Source organism: Polyodon spathula, chromosome 7 (genome assembly GCF_017654505.1).
Source record: "Polyodon spathula isolate WHYD16114869_AA chromosome 7, ASM1765450v1, whole genome shotgun sequence".
NCBI classification, from domain to species: domain Eukaryota; kingdom Metazoa; phylum Chordata; class Actinopteri; order Acipenseriformes; family Polyodontidae; genus Polyodon; species Polyodon spathula.
Window position 1 is genome coordinate 32550758 of NC_054540.1, and position 17031 is coordinate 32567788.

General features: G+C 38.2%; 1 protein-coding gene across 1 annotated transcript in view; it reads right to left on the minus strand.

Moving 5' to 3' along the window:
* The window catches only part of arhgef39 (Rho guanine nucleotide exchange factor (GEF) 39), a 67606-nt gene that overhangs the window by 21055 nt on the left and 29520 nt on the right, over positions 1-17031 (minus strand). The window contains exons 7-9 of the mRNA XM_041255318.1: positions 14503-14573; positions 10904-11032; positions 4729-4958 (exon numbers count right to left, since the gene is read on the minus strand). Coding sequence (XP_041111252.1) covers positions 4729-4958; positions 10904-11032; positions 14503-14573 — 430 coding nt within the window. The remainder of the gene's footprint in view (positions 1-4728; positions 4959-10903; positions 11033-14502; positions 14574-17031) is intronic.

Here is a 17031-nt window from a genome sequence, read left to right on the forward strand (position 1 = left end):
TAAACATACATTTTACTAGATAAAACATGACTTTTATATTTTCCTTCTGCACATCATCACGTAAAAGCTAAAATAACACAAGACACACCAACCACTTTTTTCATTTTTTGAAGTCACTACCTGAAAGATTTGATGCAGTGGTGACCCCATTGTAAAATTACTGTTTTGTTTTATATTTTTCAATACCCGTGATCAGCACTCCTGATCAGATGTGTACTGGGTGTTTTATGCATTGAAAGAATATGAATTCCGCATGATATTTCAATTTAATGCGGAATGAATATGAACCGCAATTTAGCTGCACAGCTTGAGTTTGCACGTTATCAAGCTCCTAGTTCTTCATTGGTTCCCAGCGTCTCAGTGTTCATTTGTGATTATGCTGGGTGTGGTAGCTAGAGAAATGACGGGACAGCCTGTATCCTGCCATGGGAACATCCAGAAACACTTGACAAATAAGTCTGGGTTTTCAATAAAACATAAAAAGTACAGTATTATATTGCTATAGCAAGGTGATCAATCAGGAATATCATTGTTTCTTTAGAAATATATTGTATGTGCATGCAGACCTTTTGTTAAATATATTCCATCTGCAGCATTGAAATTAAATACAATGAAAAACTCTGTTTATTTGCTTCGCAGCAATATTGTTTGTTGTCAATAAAGCAAATATGAATAATTGTTTTTGTTTTTATTGACCCAGTTTTTGTACAGTTGTTCAAAGTAACATTACAGTTAAAATGTAAGGTTGTAGTTTATGCATACCCTATATGTTAGCATTGATGTACAGTATTTATTGAAAGTACACATGACTTCAAATCAGTGTTGCATTTTACTCACATAGTGTCTAAATTGGAGAGTAAATTATTCAATGACCCTAAGCCTTATCTGGAGTGCTGCCTGTGATTAAACTTGACTGAGAGAATCATAAAATACAGTTGTGTACCAAGTATGAAGTCAATATCTCAAAGCGGGAGCTCGGCGAGGTCATCAAGAAACAGTTACATGACCACCATATGGCAGCCACCTCAGGTCAAAGGTCAAAGTGAAGGGTGCCACTAAACTTGACAGAGATTCATAAAATACAGTTGTGTGTTATGATTCTCTCAGTAAAGCTCAGTTTTTAACTAAAAAAATAATAATTGAAATCCTTGCTTATTGTAAATATGAAGTGGGACTCTGAAATGGTTTATGATATTTTTGGTTTATGAGACATTAGCAGCTGAAATAGCAGTGGTAACAACGTAAGAAAAACATGCAAGCTACTCTCACATGAATGTTTAATCCATTCAGTGCCACTGTCCTCATTCAAGTTTGCTTTGTAGTTGTTGAAGCATTTATTTGAATTTTCTCTTTAAACTATATTGTTATGATAACTTAACTCTAGTTTTGTTAACCACGAAAAAGTTAATATAGTGAATCAAATTACATAAATATAGCTTCTGATTTTTTCAAAGAAATTAATTTGGTACTGAATAGGTTAATAAACACAAAGAAATCTATTTTTACCTTTAGAATCCTGCTTCAGTTTCTCAGAAAGCCCATTTCTGCTACAACACTGTCAGTCACAGTTTAAGGTAAACTAAACAACGGCACGGTTACTTGCCAGCTAATTATTTGCACTTGTGAAATACATATATGTGTGTAGCCCTGCATGTGTATGCCTTCAGTCACAGGGGAGCAGGGGTACATTTGAATATGTTTGATTTGCAATTGCAGTTGGAAGCGACAGTTCAAATGATACTAAATTACCATAAAATATGATTTCCATTTCATATGCAAACTGGGGCGCAAATTAATTTTTTTAATTCCAAAAGTCAGCAAGACTGATTTATTAATTTGCAATCATGATTAATTTTTTTTTTTTTTCAGCTGTTTGATAAACAAAAAAACCAAATAAACAAAAAGTTTAAAGATAATAGTTGGGTTACACTTTGCATTAAGTAAATAGTGCATAGTTACATTATTATGCATTGTTACAAGCTACTGAACATGTAAATCTTTTTGCATTATATATATTTAAGTACACAATTGTATCAGAAAAGGGTTAGGTTTAGAGTTAGGGTTAGGGTAATATCATGCAAAAAAGTGCACACTAAGTACACTAACTATGCATAATAACATTGTAAGTACACATGTATTTACTAAGTAACTACTATGTAAATGCACAGCAATTACAGACACAATGTAGAGTTACCAACAGTTGACATAAGGGCTGTAACCCATGTTTCTTTTAATTAATGTGCTAATTTCACAACAAGAAAAGTGGCCTTTCCCACACCTTTATAACAAAGTACCAATCAATGCTTATTAACTTCTGCATTGAGTGACTTAAAAGATGTTTGGAAGTGAGTTTTCCTCTCACCCGGGGTGCTGAAATTATTGCTGCCATACCGAGACTAGAATCTGACAATGACAACATGAAACTAGCAAATCCAACCAATTCGTCATACAGGTGACATTTCTGTAGACCTAACTTAAGAGCGAACGCTGTGCGAAACTGGGATATGCATTTCTTTGTCGAGCTTTATCAGAGGTTACACCTTGCCCAGGACTACAATCCCACAATGCACTGCACAGATAAGGCCTTTCTAGGAATCTAAGGAAAATGGAATCAAAGTGCTTTGATATCAAAAAGGATCAAGAGAAAAGCAAGGCAAATAATTGCATGATAGACCTCATGGTGACAGGTCTCTTTCACTTGTGCAACTATTACATAAATCAGGGATATTTTCTGTATTTTCTTTCCTTCCTATAAAGAAGCTGTTCTGTAGCACCACCTACAGGACACTGTTGGTAACACCGATAAAACAGGGAACTTAATTTTGAATAAAAAACAAGCAGTACAACAACTATTATAAATGGCAGACATGAAAAAGCATTATAAAGCAGAAGCGAGTCGTTTGGATATTAAAATTGAGATGGAAGAGAAGAGACCTCTGTTTCTAAAATGCATAACAATTAAACAACGCTGCAAAGAATCTGAGCATGCGGGGATGTATGCAGCTGATGTTGACAAAATGATGTGCAGATCTTGCAACTGTCGGCTAGAATGGGAGTCGAAAGATACCGTTGTTTATTCCTTTTGGGGAAAATATGGCTTGTTTGCTTATATTGATGAACCTGCTCTATATCATGATTGCCATGTAGGCATAATTCATGATATAAAGCGGGTCATGACATAAACAGTTTCACGTGCCTATGACAGCACATTATGAGTGTGAGAAAAAAAGAAAGAAAACTAATGGTGAATGAAAGAGCAGTGTTTTAATACTCTACATGTAGTCGTTCTTTACATTTAAACAAATGCATATAGTTTACTACAGGATACATACATCATGTATCATTAACTGGAACGAAACAGTTTGTGTCATTATCTAAAAAAGGCATGAATTGTTGACTGATGAGAGCTACCAGTACGTGGTGTTTTTTTGTGTGCATTTGTTAAGACTGACTGTTAAAATTTGGTGACGTTGCTGTTTTATAACTGAACTGTATCCCGTTAAGACCGCACATGCAGCATTTGACAGGCTGCGCAAAATGTCAGTTTATCAGTCGAGATGATTATTGGTTGTTAGTTGCGCTGGAAATTAATTCTATCCTGTGGTTACTTAGTAAAGCCCAGCCACGCAGCATTTGACAGGCTGCACAAAACGTGACAGTAAGTGGGTTTGAGAGATAATATTAAGATAGGTAATTTCTCAAAGAACCTATGGTGCATGGCAACGGGGTATGACATTAAGCGAGGTGATATAAAACGGGTTCATCTGTATTTTATATTAGTATTCTAATTCTTTGTTTTATTTCAAGTGGTGCAAACTTTGCACTGGAGCAAAAGCTGTTTTGGTTTTTAATGAATAAAGCTGCTTTGCTTAGTGTTTAAACACCGTAGTGAGAAACCCCATCTTGTTGTATATAAATCCTACGGTTTTTTTTAATACGTAGATTGCTGTATGTTCAATTATTATGACAGTCCCACAATAGTAGGGCAGTGTAAATATATATTTTTTTATTTTACCTTATTGTATTTTTATAGAGTGCATGGGCAGTATTTACTGTAAATTAATTAAAAAAAGAGTGCAGGACTGACTGTGCATTACCGTTGCTGCCGCTAATGAGAAATTATAGTAATTAAAAAAAAAAAATTCTGTGCGAGGTCTGTTTATGTCAAAATATTTTTAAAAAATCTGATAATGTTTAATAAAAATATGTATGTAGTTAAAACATGATGTATAGTATACTATTACTGATATACATCTATTTGAGTTTGTAAATTTGTAAACTGAAAAATTATTTAAAAAAAAAAAATTTCACAGGGCTCTATATATACTGTACATATTGCATTGAATACAATAGCACATGCTCAGCAGTTGCAGTTTACTACATAACATGCATATACAATACATCAAAATAATGAAATACTCCAATGCATAGCAGTTTGATTCTTGGTTTTATTACGAGTTTAATAAGACACACCTGAGCTTGTTACCTATACATTGGGGCTACTCAAGTTGGTAGTAAAACCTGGAATGGGGGACACTGCTATGCAATAGGAGTCTTATTCCTACTCCTTACCTATACCGTGACAGGGCTACCAGCACTGGCACCCCAACAGTGGCTCGTTGAATTGCGATTCCTGTATTTGTGTAAATCGGTTTTTGACGGTAGCATTGTTTTTGTCTCTCAGCGTTTTGTGTTTGTTATAAAGAGCTAGAAATCAAACAGACTTACACTGATCAGCCCACCCTGGCTCCTGGTGTGCCCGAACACTTTGTCCACGATACACTCCCCCAGCGGGTACAGAGACTGGCACTCAAACTTGTCCGAGTTGGTGGGGTGCAGCGGGTGGCAGGGTTTCGTCATGAGCAGCACGTCAGAAAACAAGAAGAACATCTTTGGCTTGACCTCCTCGCCCTTGGGGGCCACAACACTGAGCCAGCCCTCCCTGATGTACCATCGGCCTGGGGAGAAAGAGGAAGCGAGAGAGAGGGAGGAATGCACTGCAGGTACAATGTCATCAAAGACTCCGATTGAATGGCAGTTTGCGCATGGCAGGTTTTGCTAAGAGTTTAATAACACACACCTGAGCTTGTTACATATACACTGTGGCTAATCAAGCTTGTAGTAAAACCTGGAATGGGTGTAACTGCCATGCAATAGGAGTTGTATTGCCAGCCCTGCAGTAATACACTAACCTTGCTGCTAAGAGACCAACTAAATGTTCCTGAATTCATTTAACACTGCAGTCCTGTATACAGGTCTCTGCCATTAACAATGTTTTTGTTTTAAAATGTACTTAACCTGACGTTTAAACCTTTGCAGTCTCCTGGATAAATGTAGTTTACACAGGATTTACTGGTTGTTAAGTATTTCCTTTTCCTTTTGTTAAAGCACTGCTGAACGCACAGTTACTGAATTTAATTATAAAGCGTCCAAGTCTGTCATCGTTAACTCTTATCTCTTATTTCCTGAGGTGACATTCAGCTCTGTCATCAAAAACACTGCATTATCGACAAACTTGATAATCTGTCCAACTTTAGACGGCACACTTGGTTTCATAGTGCATCGGACTGCAGTTACAGAACGGCCTGCTGCTCTCCACTCTCCTATTAACTTGTGCACTGCACAGTCACACAGACAGACACTAAATCTGTCAGTGCTGCTAGACATGGGTGTTTCTGTGAATTATAACAAGAATCCATAAGGGCTTCTTGTAATGGGAATGGCCCCTCTGATTGAATGGTTTGTAAAACAGGAGTAGAAAAACATTGTTTAAACTAATGGGAAAATAAACCTTTTTAATTGGAAGACAACAATTATTAAACTAACAGAATCATAGCACACAGCTGTGCAGCAAGGTTGAGACAGTTTCTAAAAGTCATTAGTCTTTATTACTGACATAACCATAGAGTCAAATAAAAGTCCCTGCAATGGTATTGATATTTCTAATGTATTATTTACATTGATCAAACAGTTCCTATAATGATGAAAATATTAAGTCAGCATCTCAAATGGTTCATGAGATAGCTGGTAATAATAATTAGTGCTTGAAGCAGCTGTGGTGGTGACAGATTTACAAAAAATATCTTATCTTCCTTTACAGGGGGGTTGTGAAGGAGTAATTCAATTCAAAACGACAGTTTCTTCAAATTCTTTTATAAAGTGAGTTCGGTAGTAGTTCTTCGATTCTAGTAACCAGCCATAGAAATGTATAACTTAGGCTAGATCATCTAAACTCTTTTTATATTAATAACCACCTGTCCTATCTAATGCACAGCAGGGTATTACCAGCAAATTTAAAGAAAACACATTAACATGGCAGATCACTAGATGGCACTGACTCTTAATTCTATAGACACTTTGACTGATCTAGCCTACATTACAGAAGTCTATGGCTGGCACTTAGACTATAAGGAGCACCTCCTGCACTTAGGTGAAAGCACAGTAACAAAAAACGCACTCCATTTAATACAATGTCATTTGAAGGTATTTACCCTTTAATAAACAATCAATCACCACCTAGTCGTGTTTGAGGCATAAAACACAAGTTAAAAAGCGTGATGTGTTATTAAAGGAATGCGCAGGACAGTGGCTCTCTCCAGCACCTCGATCCTTTTGTAACTCGCGGCTCTTCAGCTCCACCGTTATTGTCGTGCCAGCGCCGTCGGCAGGGATTTGAAAAGAAAAGGTTCAAAGAGCAGGACTTTCAAGCTCCCCTTTCCATGTCAAACACTTTCAACTCTGTGCTTCAAAAAGCTCTGCGGCTGCTCTTCAAAGAGTGTGGAGTAGTGGGGGGTGAGGTTGGTGGAAAAGGTTGCACTACAAAGACGGTGTACTGGAGGACGTGTGCCGGTCTGTACCAACAACCACAAAGGAGAGCAAAAAGGGGGGGGGGGGGTGCAAAACAAAAAAACCCTGAAAAAAATGTTCTGTAAGAAATTATAAAAACAGAATCTGCTGAGTATTACTGTTACTGTAAAAAAAAAAAAACCTGCTCCCTCCTGCTTCGAGTTGTTTCCTTGCTGTCTGCAGTTTCAATGTATTCCTCAAAACAAAAAACTATAGGGAAACAGGCCTAGTAAATGTCACTCAGAACATCCACTCCACACCACAGACCGCACATGTCGTTTAGGAAAGATAACTCCACGTAAAACTATAGCCTAGTATATCTTCTTATAGAGTCTTATTAAATGTACTGACATGTATATCAACGCACATTTCTGTTTCAGTGCACAACACTGAAATGATTTTATGCAGTTAACCTAGATGAAGTCTTTCTGTGAAGTCAGTAAGAACTAAACGAGAAACACTAGTGACTCGTTTACACTGCCTGTCCCCAGGTACAGTTGAGCTGGCCGGTCTGGGTGAGGTGTAGTTAAGGATGGCTGCCTGCATTCCAGTGGAATTTTGTCAGGTATCGTTGACACAGGAAGTAGTCGTGAGGCGGTAAAAGGCTGCGTTATTATCTTCAACCTTATATTCATTTATCGACACTGAATAGCAGTGTGATCGATCCTCTGCTGCTGCAGTATTTCCGTGATTTTGTCGAACGCTTTAAAATTTCGAACTGAGCCAGACAGCTGCTCTTGAATGTGGCGTTCCACCCAAAGGTTGAGGACAGCTGGAATTTCTTCTGCACTCCATGAAGCAACAACTTTGTCAGGTTTGTTTTCAACACCATTTTTCAAAGCAGTTTGTCTCTTTAGCACACGCCTTTCAATGCCATACTTCCACACTGCACAGTGTGGCCCCGTTGGGTATTAGATAAGAAACTGTGCTGTCTGAGGTATAGCTGAGCGGAAACACCCTCCATCTACACCTCACCCAGACTGGCCAGCTCAGTTGTACCGGGGGACAGGCAGTGGAAACGAAGCCAAAAGCAACTTCTTTCCTGTAACTTTTGCAGGACAAATATTTGGGGTGCACGTTTGCAAAACCCTTTAATCTCTCGAGCCCAGCCAACACAAGGAAGCACCTTTGAGAAACATGTATTCATCACTGCTAAACTAATCCAAAAACAGAATGAAGGAGATAATACTACATTGAGAGACACTGTTGTGATAATAAGTTATACAGACACTGTCTGTCTGCATACATACTAATAACATGCATACATACTAATAACATGCTCCAAGGGTGTCCAATCCATCTTGCCTGGCAGGGACGGAAACAAGACTCCCACTGCAAAACAGTCTGATCCATTCCTGGTTTTACTATGAGTTTAACAAGACTCACCTAAGCTTGTTACCGATACACCGTAGCTAATCAAGCTTGAAATAAAACCTGGAGTGGATGAAACTGCTATACAAGCATATTTCCTGTTCTGCATTGGTAGTTAACAGATAGCATTTGGAGAACTGCATATGTAAGATGTCTTGCTTATTTAAATAATTTGCCTATTTTTAAAAAAAGGATATGTCACAAACAAGCAGTGGGGTTTGATTGATGCAGATTGTGTTTCCACTCGAAGACAGGCTTTGAATAAGTGGGGGGAGAATGTAATGAATCTCCTAGTGGCTGATGAGTTAATAACACTGTGTAACAAATTTTTTTTTTTTGGTTCCTGGGTAGTAAGTGTTATTTCCTAATTGCTTGTGCCTCAAAAGTATAGAAAATGTCTATTATTCCCCACAAACTTTGCTTTTGTGACCAGGACAGTGATATTTTGAAATTTACCTATCTACCAGAACATTCTAGATAGATTCAATGCTGAGTAAACTTGAAGTAAATTCTAGAACTTTCTAGAACTTTCCAGTAATATAAATAGTAGTATAAATACAGGGGCCTTAAGCCCACCAGTTCAGTTTAGTTCCAGCTGCCTAAGTGGATACATATCTGCATTTTTCTGAGATGGCATCAAGGGGCTGCAATGGTGGCATTCCTGATGGGTCTCCAAGGTGGTTTTACCAAGTTTCCCTGCTATCTTTGCCTTTGGGACAGCAGGGTTACCAAGGCGCACTACCACAGGCGGGACTGGCCACGGCGGACCGAGTTCTCTGTGGGGAGGAACAACGTCAAGTCGGAGCCACTGGTGGACCCCCGGAAGGTGCTGATGCCACCACTGCACATCAAATTGGGCCTTATGAAACAATTTGTAAGAGCACTAGATGAGGAGTCGACAGCCTTCAAGTACCTTCAAGACTTCCCTAAGCTGTCTGAGGAAAAGGTCAAAGCCGGTGTCTTTGTCGGACCACAGATAAATAAGATCCCGGAGTGCAATTGATTCCCCAAGAAGCTCACTAGTAAGGAGAAAGCGGCTTGGCACAGCTTTGTCACAGTGGTTCGGGGCTTCCTGGGCAATCACAAGGCCGAAAACTATGTGGAGCTGGTTGAGACTCTGGTGAAGAACTACGGCACAATGGGCTGTAGGATGTGCCTCAAAGTCTATATCCTTGATGCTCATCTTGATAAATTCAAGGAGAACATGGGAGCGTACTCAGAGGAGCAAGGCGAGCGCTTCCACCAGGATATACTGGACTTTGAACGCCGCTACCAAGGACAGTATAACGAGAACATGATGGGAGACTACATTTGGGGGCTGATTCGTGAAAGTGATTTACAGTATAATCGTAAATCCCGAAAAATTACTCACTTCTAAATCTTTTGTAGTCGTTTTTGTATTACTTTAGTATAAATACATGTTAATTTGGATTCATATTTTGTTTTTTTCTGACTTTATGTGAACGAAAAGACACAAAAGTGCCCGTTTTCTCATTGGAAATAGTGATATTTTGAAATTTACCTGTCCTGGTCACAAAAGCAAAGTTTGTGGGGAATAATAGCCATTTTCTATACTTTTGAGGCATAAGCAATTAGGAAATAACACTTACTACCCAGGAACAAGAATTGTGTTACATAGTGTAATACACACACCTGCATACGTCCCCTCAATGGTGAGCTCAACTCTGAATCGTGAGGTCATCGGTTCTCGTCCAGCCCTTTATTGTGAGGTCATCGGTTCTCATCCAGTCCTTTATTCAATTGGCTGAGATGCCATTTCATTACAAAGCACAGTATCCGAGTGGGTGATTATTATCTATGCATAGATCCCCGTAAGCAAAAGATCTGAGAAGTTTTAAGAGGCAACAAATGCCACATCACAAAGCAGCACAAACCAGGACATATTAGGGGGCGAGAGTATCTATATATTCATCATTACCACGGTTTCTCAGAAGAAAACAAAACTCTGCTATACTCAGTGACCCAAATATGTGGCAGGCAGGCAGACAGACAGACACGTCAATAAGGGATTGATCTTGAGAAAGATATTTATTTTTCAAGAGTTTAAAGGTTATCTATCTATCTATCTAGCTAGCTATAAAGGGCTGGATTCTTGTGTACATATTAGGAATGGAGGCTCAGAAAAACAAGTAGTGAAAGTCCTAAGTTACTGGATGAGAGAAGGGAAAAGATGAAGAAGAACCCAGAGATGCAAGAAGCCCAAAGAATTGGGATACTTAAAGTTCCTATCAACATCAGACAAAAAAGAAGCAGCAGCAATGTGCCTGGTGCTAGTTGAGTATTCATCCTCCCCTCGCACTCACAGTCCCCCCCTCTCCCTGGGTGCTTTTCATCTGCCTGCCCACTAGATTTCCACTGCCATTAATTGGTCCTCCGGGAGCTTGACAGGACGCTTCTTTCATGACTAGGTTTCTCTGTGTTGTACACATGTGGGCATTTCTCAGGAGATAAACAAAGGGAAAGAAGCAGAGAGAGAGAGAAGAGAGAGAGAGAGAGAGAGAGAGAGAGAGAGAGAGAGAGAGAGAGAGAGAGAGACCTCTAATTATAGGCAGAGTTAGTTTCATATATAGTTCTTTGGTTCTGCTAATTACCACAGGCTTTTTTCATTCTTTCATTCGTTTTATTTCTGCTGAGTTGAAAGGAATCATTGATCACAAGAACTAACCTGGAGCCAGCACCTTGGTCTTTCGTCCTTTCAGGGACTTCTGCACCCGCAGCATGTGCAGTTGGTTGCGGTGACTGTGAGCGCGGTCCTGGATGTGCTGAGACACTGCGGACACTGCCTTTACCGCCCCTGCCGTTCAATCACACAGTTAAAACACAATGAGACACTCTGGAGACTCTACTGACTGTAGCCATTTCTACTGTCTTTACTTTCATGAGCACCGATGCTAAAATGACTTAACTTTAAAAAAAAGTTTAGTGTGAACAGTTTTCCACTTTCTTTTTTGACAGTACTTGTGGTTGTTGAGTTTGAATTTAATAGGACAATTTAAATGCTTTTAAGTTAATGTTTTTAATTAGCCCTGAATGGGCCCGGACTGGAGGCAATAAAAGGGATGTCAGTTTGGGGTGGTACTGCATGGCAAAGTGGACATTCATGATTGATTAGCATGTAAATTAGAACGACTCTGAAGCACAGTAATTAAAACACTTAACATAATGGCAACGACGTGAAGCACACTAAAACAAATCATTACGAGACGCACTGAAAAAAAAACAACTGCATTAGCATTGTACAAGCGGCTGCAGGTACAATTATAAGAACAACTTCACTCTGAAAGAATATGACCAAAAACAAATATAAAAAATCTAATTAGGGCTTGAAGTTTTCGGGTTTTATTTTTGATCACATGACATCCTTTTAAACTTATTTCGAGATGATTCTGTTTCCTAATTAAACTCAGTCAAAAGCTGTTAATCACAAAACAATATCACTTGTTTTTACCTTATTGTCTCGATTGAGCCTGATTCGGTTTTGCTTAATTTTCATTAGGTAGAGATTTGGAAAATAAAAACCAAAAAGTTCAAACCCTAAATACAATCCTTCTTCTAAAAAGGGGTCGCGTTTCGAACGCATCTCCCATTTTGAAGAATTAAATTATCCAGCTGTTTTAATTTACAAGTGAATGGAGCAGGCGAGAAGCATACTTTTAATTAATACACAAATAATTCCTTGTGTAAGTCTGTGCTTATGTAGGATTTGTTGTTTATTTGACATTGAAATAAGAAATTAGTCATTGACAAGCTTCTGTTGATTTCTTTTCTAAGCGTGATGTCCCATGGTCAAGTCCTAATTAATAACTTCTGGATCTAGATCCCTGTAAAGCTCGACTCCCACATCCCAATGACGTGGTGCTGCAGTTTGTTAAAACATTTTAATGTATAAATATAAATAAGTACTTTGTTTAGTTGATCGCAAATAGAATTGGGAAATGATCGACATTTTGCTTAAAACCCAAACATGTCCAATAGGTTATCATTTAAGAACAGATAAATAAAATATGTATAGTAATATATATATATATATATATATATATATATATATATATATATATATATATATATATATATATTTTAACACTAAAACGTGTTATTGGATTTACATTTACGACATTGCACAAGTAAGCTTCCAATGATTATTACAAGCGGAGTTTTAAAAAAAAAAAAAAAAAAAAAAAAAAAAAAAAAGATTTCTTCACTTACCTAAGAAAATTGGAATACTGTTACAACTTGTTTGAACAAAACTACGTTGATAATAAGTAGACTATCATGCTGCAGTTACGGGTCTGTGCTAGTTTTATTTGTGACATTGGTCGTGTTCTCATAGCGCAGATTTCTGCAGTTCTGCACAGAATCTCGGAGGTGCGCTGTAGACGTCACTCAACCCCACCCACAGAAATCTGGGCAGATTCTGCATCGCCCAGCGTAGCTTTGAAATGTTACTGCTGGCGACTCGCTGCGTCTGTGAACCAAAGGGACGATGCAACTGTCACAAGTGACCTGCTAATCGTAATGCAAATAACCACTAAAACTACTGCTGCCGCCTTGTTAGCGGAGGCGAATGACATTTTATCATTATACAATGAACCCGTGAACAGCCTTGACAACGCTATATTAAATAAATCAATTATTTATACACTGTACTAAATCTGTGATAAGTGATGTAAAATTTTACAATAAAGTTAATGTTAATTTATTACATTAAAATGACTGTTGATAATCCAAACAAATGTAAATATAGGACATTGAAATGTATGCTATGCTGCAAGGTTTGGAGAAGGCGTTTCTCTAAAAGCTGCATGTGACGTTAGAAAGAGAGCAGCCAAGAGCAGCGGGCGCAGCAAGCTCTGGGTAACAGAACACAGCAATTGAAACGTGCATTCTGTGTCTTTGACAGTTTCCTTCAAAACCATTATCAAAATACAGTATAGTTCACAAAAAGATATTCCTCATACACTTTGCTAATGCTGCAAGTACCATCGCTTGATTTAGAAGAAGCGTGTTTGCAGTTGAAAAATGCGTCAACCGTTGTATAACCGAATTACGATAATTGTGTTTTAAAATAAAAGGAACGGTATTAATACTGTAATGAACCTAAACCGCGGTAAACCAAAAAACTGTATATCGACCCATCCCTAGTAGTAAACTCGTCAGATTCAGCATTCCCTTTGTGGTAATAATAGCATTTCAATAACAGGAGTGAAAGAACACTGCAACTCTCAATCACGCTAGACTGGGTGAGACAAGCGCTCTTATAGAGCATTTTCCTTTCTTTCAGGGGATAACAGCATCTTTGCAAAATTAATTAACCAATCCAAAACTGTCATATACAGCTATGGCCAAACGTTTTGCATCACCTAAAACTTCCCGACTGAGAAAAAAAAACAACAACAACAACAACAACAACAACAACAACAACAAAAAAACACCTATATAAATATAATTTAGATCTTTTATTTAACATCATGCAATCAAAGAAACTGCAAAAGTCTACCAGAAGCCATAATAGTAGTACATTATTTCATGTTATATTTCAAAATGTTACACCACATTATTCAATTATTGTCAGTTTTTCCTTAAGTATATGGAAAACTACAAAGTGGCATGCAATTGAATATGTTAATGTAACATTATGCAGGTTTCACTCGACTTTATGAAACAAAATGTGTTAATTCTATAGGGTGATGCAAAACTTTGGCCACAGCTGTAACTCATGCCAAGAAATTGATAGTGTTCGATGTTGTTAGGTAAACATGTGGAAGCAGAGATCACAAAATTCAGCTTCACACGCATGCAGTTAGGTAGGTAAGACAGGAGCTTGAGACAAGCTACCTGAAATATATTCTGATGACAGACCTCTCCGTACCCGAGCGATTTCCCAGAACATTAGGTAACCGATTTCTGTCTAAAACTCGATGCCATGTTTGTTGTGTATAATGATAAATGTTTACACTATGTGTGAATGTTGGAATCAATTAATAGGACCTTACTAACATAGCAGTTGTTACTGTGTGAACTCGTTTGCAGACACCAAATCAATTAGCTTCCTCACAACTTAACTAACCCAAGTTCTCCTGGATACACCTGCATTGTAGCTGATGATATATTCAGGAGTCTCAGAATATCTCTGTGGGTTTGGACTGGTGTACACTGGGATGTCAGTGCGTGTTTAAGATGTGCTAAAGCTGTGTGCTGCTCAGACTGCTTCAGCAAGGCAGTCATGCATGGTATCAGATGTTACCGCGGCCGGCCGGCTCTTACTTGCAAGCTGCTGAAACTCTACTTTGTCCGGGGTTGTGTTCTCCGTCAGGTCCCGTAAGAAATGCTTGTACCTGAAACAAACCAAGCAATACAGAGATATGAATGCCTTGAGCCAAACAAACACTGTGAGAATATGAGAAAGAAAGACGACACAATGATGAAGGTTAAGAGAGAACGAAGAGAGTACTGCAGAGACGAGAATAAGACTGCCATTGCTTAGCTGTCTGATCTACTCCTGTTTTTATAAGACAAGCTTGAGTTTGTTACCTAGACACTGGTGCTTTGAAACCTGGAATGGGTGAAATTACTATTATTGTTATTAATTATTAAATTACTCACTTAGCAGATGCTTTTATCCAAAGTAACTTACAAGGGGTGAACTACAACGGCTGCAGCCAGTCACTTACAATAGGACCTTGGTTTTACGTCTCATCTGAAGGACGCTACACAATAGGGAGTCAGTTAACTAAAACTGTAAGCCAATTGCTCTTATATTGTGGAGCAACTTGGTCAGGACATGCTTAACACATGTAATTGAGTAAATCTAAATAGAGGGATATAAGCAGGAACCTATCTGTCTCTCAACCCAACCTCCACACTGCATGTCCCATTTTGATATCAGGCTGCTCTGCTGTTCCGTGGTATTAATGAAAGCTCTGCTTTGGCATTTCCAGATGTGACTGGGGTTTGTATGGCAATACCAAGATTTCAGCTCTAATGGCAGCTCTGTTGCATTTGATTGTGTCCATTTCCGGTCACCAAAGTACCAAAGAGAAAGCCCTGGAGAGCAAACAGACTAATCCCAGGGTTAAAGCAATGACCTGTGAAGAGGGAAGTGAATGTACATAGACTAGAACAAAGTAGAATTAGGGGGGATAAATTAACATTTTAAAAAGGAGTTGGCTCTAACCAATACTTTAAGTGCAACGCAGAAACCAGGACCAGAGGACAGAGCTGGTTCAGAGATGGACAGAGTTTGAATGGATTACAGTACCTAGTCATGTTGTTGATACAGAATCACTGGGATTTTCCAAGGCCCAACAAGCAGCTGCTAGGAACTAGGTAAGCTCCGATGGGCCGAATGGCCTCCTCTCATTCATAAATGCTCTTATGTTCCTATTTTAAAAGTGCGACATTTTGAGATCAGGAGCTTCAACAGAGCACTCTGAAGACTGACAGAACTATAGGAACCACTGCAAGAAAACTAGATATGAGCTCACAAGCTAGCTTCATAGAATTGCTTTATATTTATATATATAGCCAGATAGATAGATACCGTCACTTTCATTTTCATGTGGAAAAGTGTTTTGAGAAAAAGTCAGGTGCACTGTTTCCCCAGAAGAATACAAGTTTAGTTGGAAATGTTAGAACAATCCAACTAGCACACATTTCCTGCAGCCAAATTCTGATATAAATACCTGTGACAGAGAGGAGTGTCACCCATCACTCAGCACTGCCACTGAATCTGAGAGACATTCTCGCAGAGTACAAACAGCACTCTGCTGCTGCTGCTGCTTTAAACTCCTGTGCTGACAAGCCTTTGTGAACAACTCCGAGTCTGGAAGACAAGCCTTGGAATGGAAATCACTCCATTGTATTTATTTATGTATTTATTTATTTATTTACTGTGTTTTAACAAGACTTGAAGTATCATACAGGAATATCTGTTTCCAAAAATGAAGATAAACTTTTTTTTCCTTAAACATAAAATAAAAAAAAAAACATCATAATTAAAAATAAATAAATAAAACAGTTCCGTAGGTATTTCTTGCAATGTTTTCAGGATTAAAAAAAAAAAAAAAAAAAAAAAAAAAAAAGAGTTTTTATTTATTTATTTTTTTTTACTGATTTTGGTCTTGCTTTAAAATCAATTACATACCTCTTATTAGCACAAGCAGCATTATCACCGACACTCTTTTAAGGAGTGCTAACCTAAGCTTTCAAATCAATTCACCTTCTTATTAGGGGCCATTCCTAAGTATTTTTAAAAAAACTTCTGAAATGGTAGGACATCTCAGACGTACGTGCGTGTAGGTATTGGATGAATGCATAATTTTAAAAATTATTACTAATAAGGTAACAAATGATTAAGGGGTTTTGAGAAGGGAATCTGGGCAGTGTTCCATTGTTCTATTACAAGAGGTTGTGGGTGCTGTTGTGCACAGGAAATGATTTTAAACACTGGTGTAATACAGCAGGTGCATAACACTGCGATTCCTGTCCCTGCTGTTTTAAACACTGGTGGGTATTACAAGGGTATTAAATACTGCTGTTATAAACCAAACTCAGCTTACAATCCTGCCAAGGGCATTACTGCCATTATAATGACAGCACGTTTGTGGGATGAAGACCTTTCTTAAATACATTTTTACATTATGTTTTGCAATGGATTTTGGTTTAACACGAGTTTAGATTCAAAGGTACCGTTGATATTAAAGGGCACCATGAATTCTAAGAATTGAGACAGAACTAACATGCAATTACAGAACTACTATATAGTGGCTTGCAAAAGTATTCAGACCCCTGACC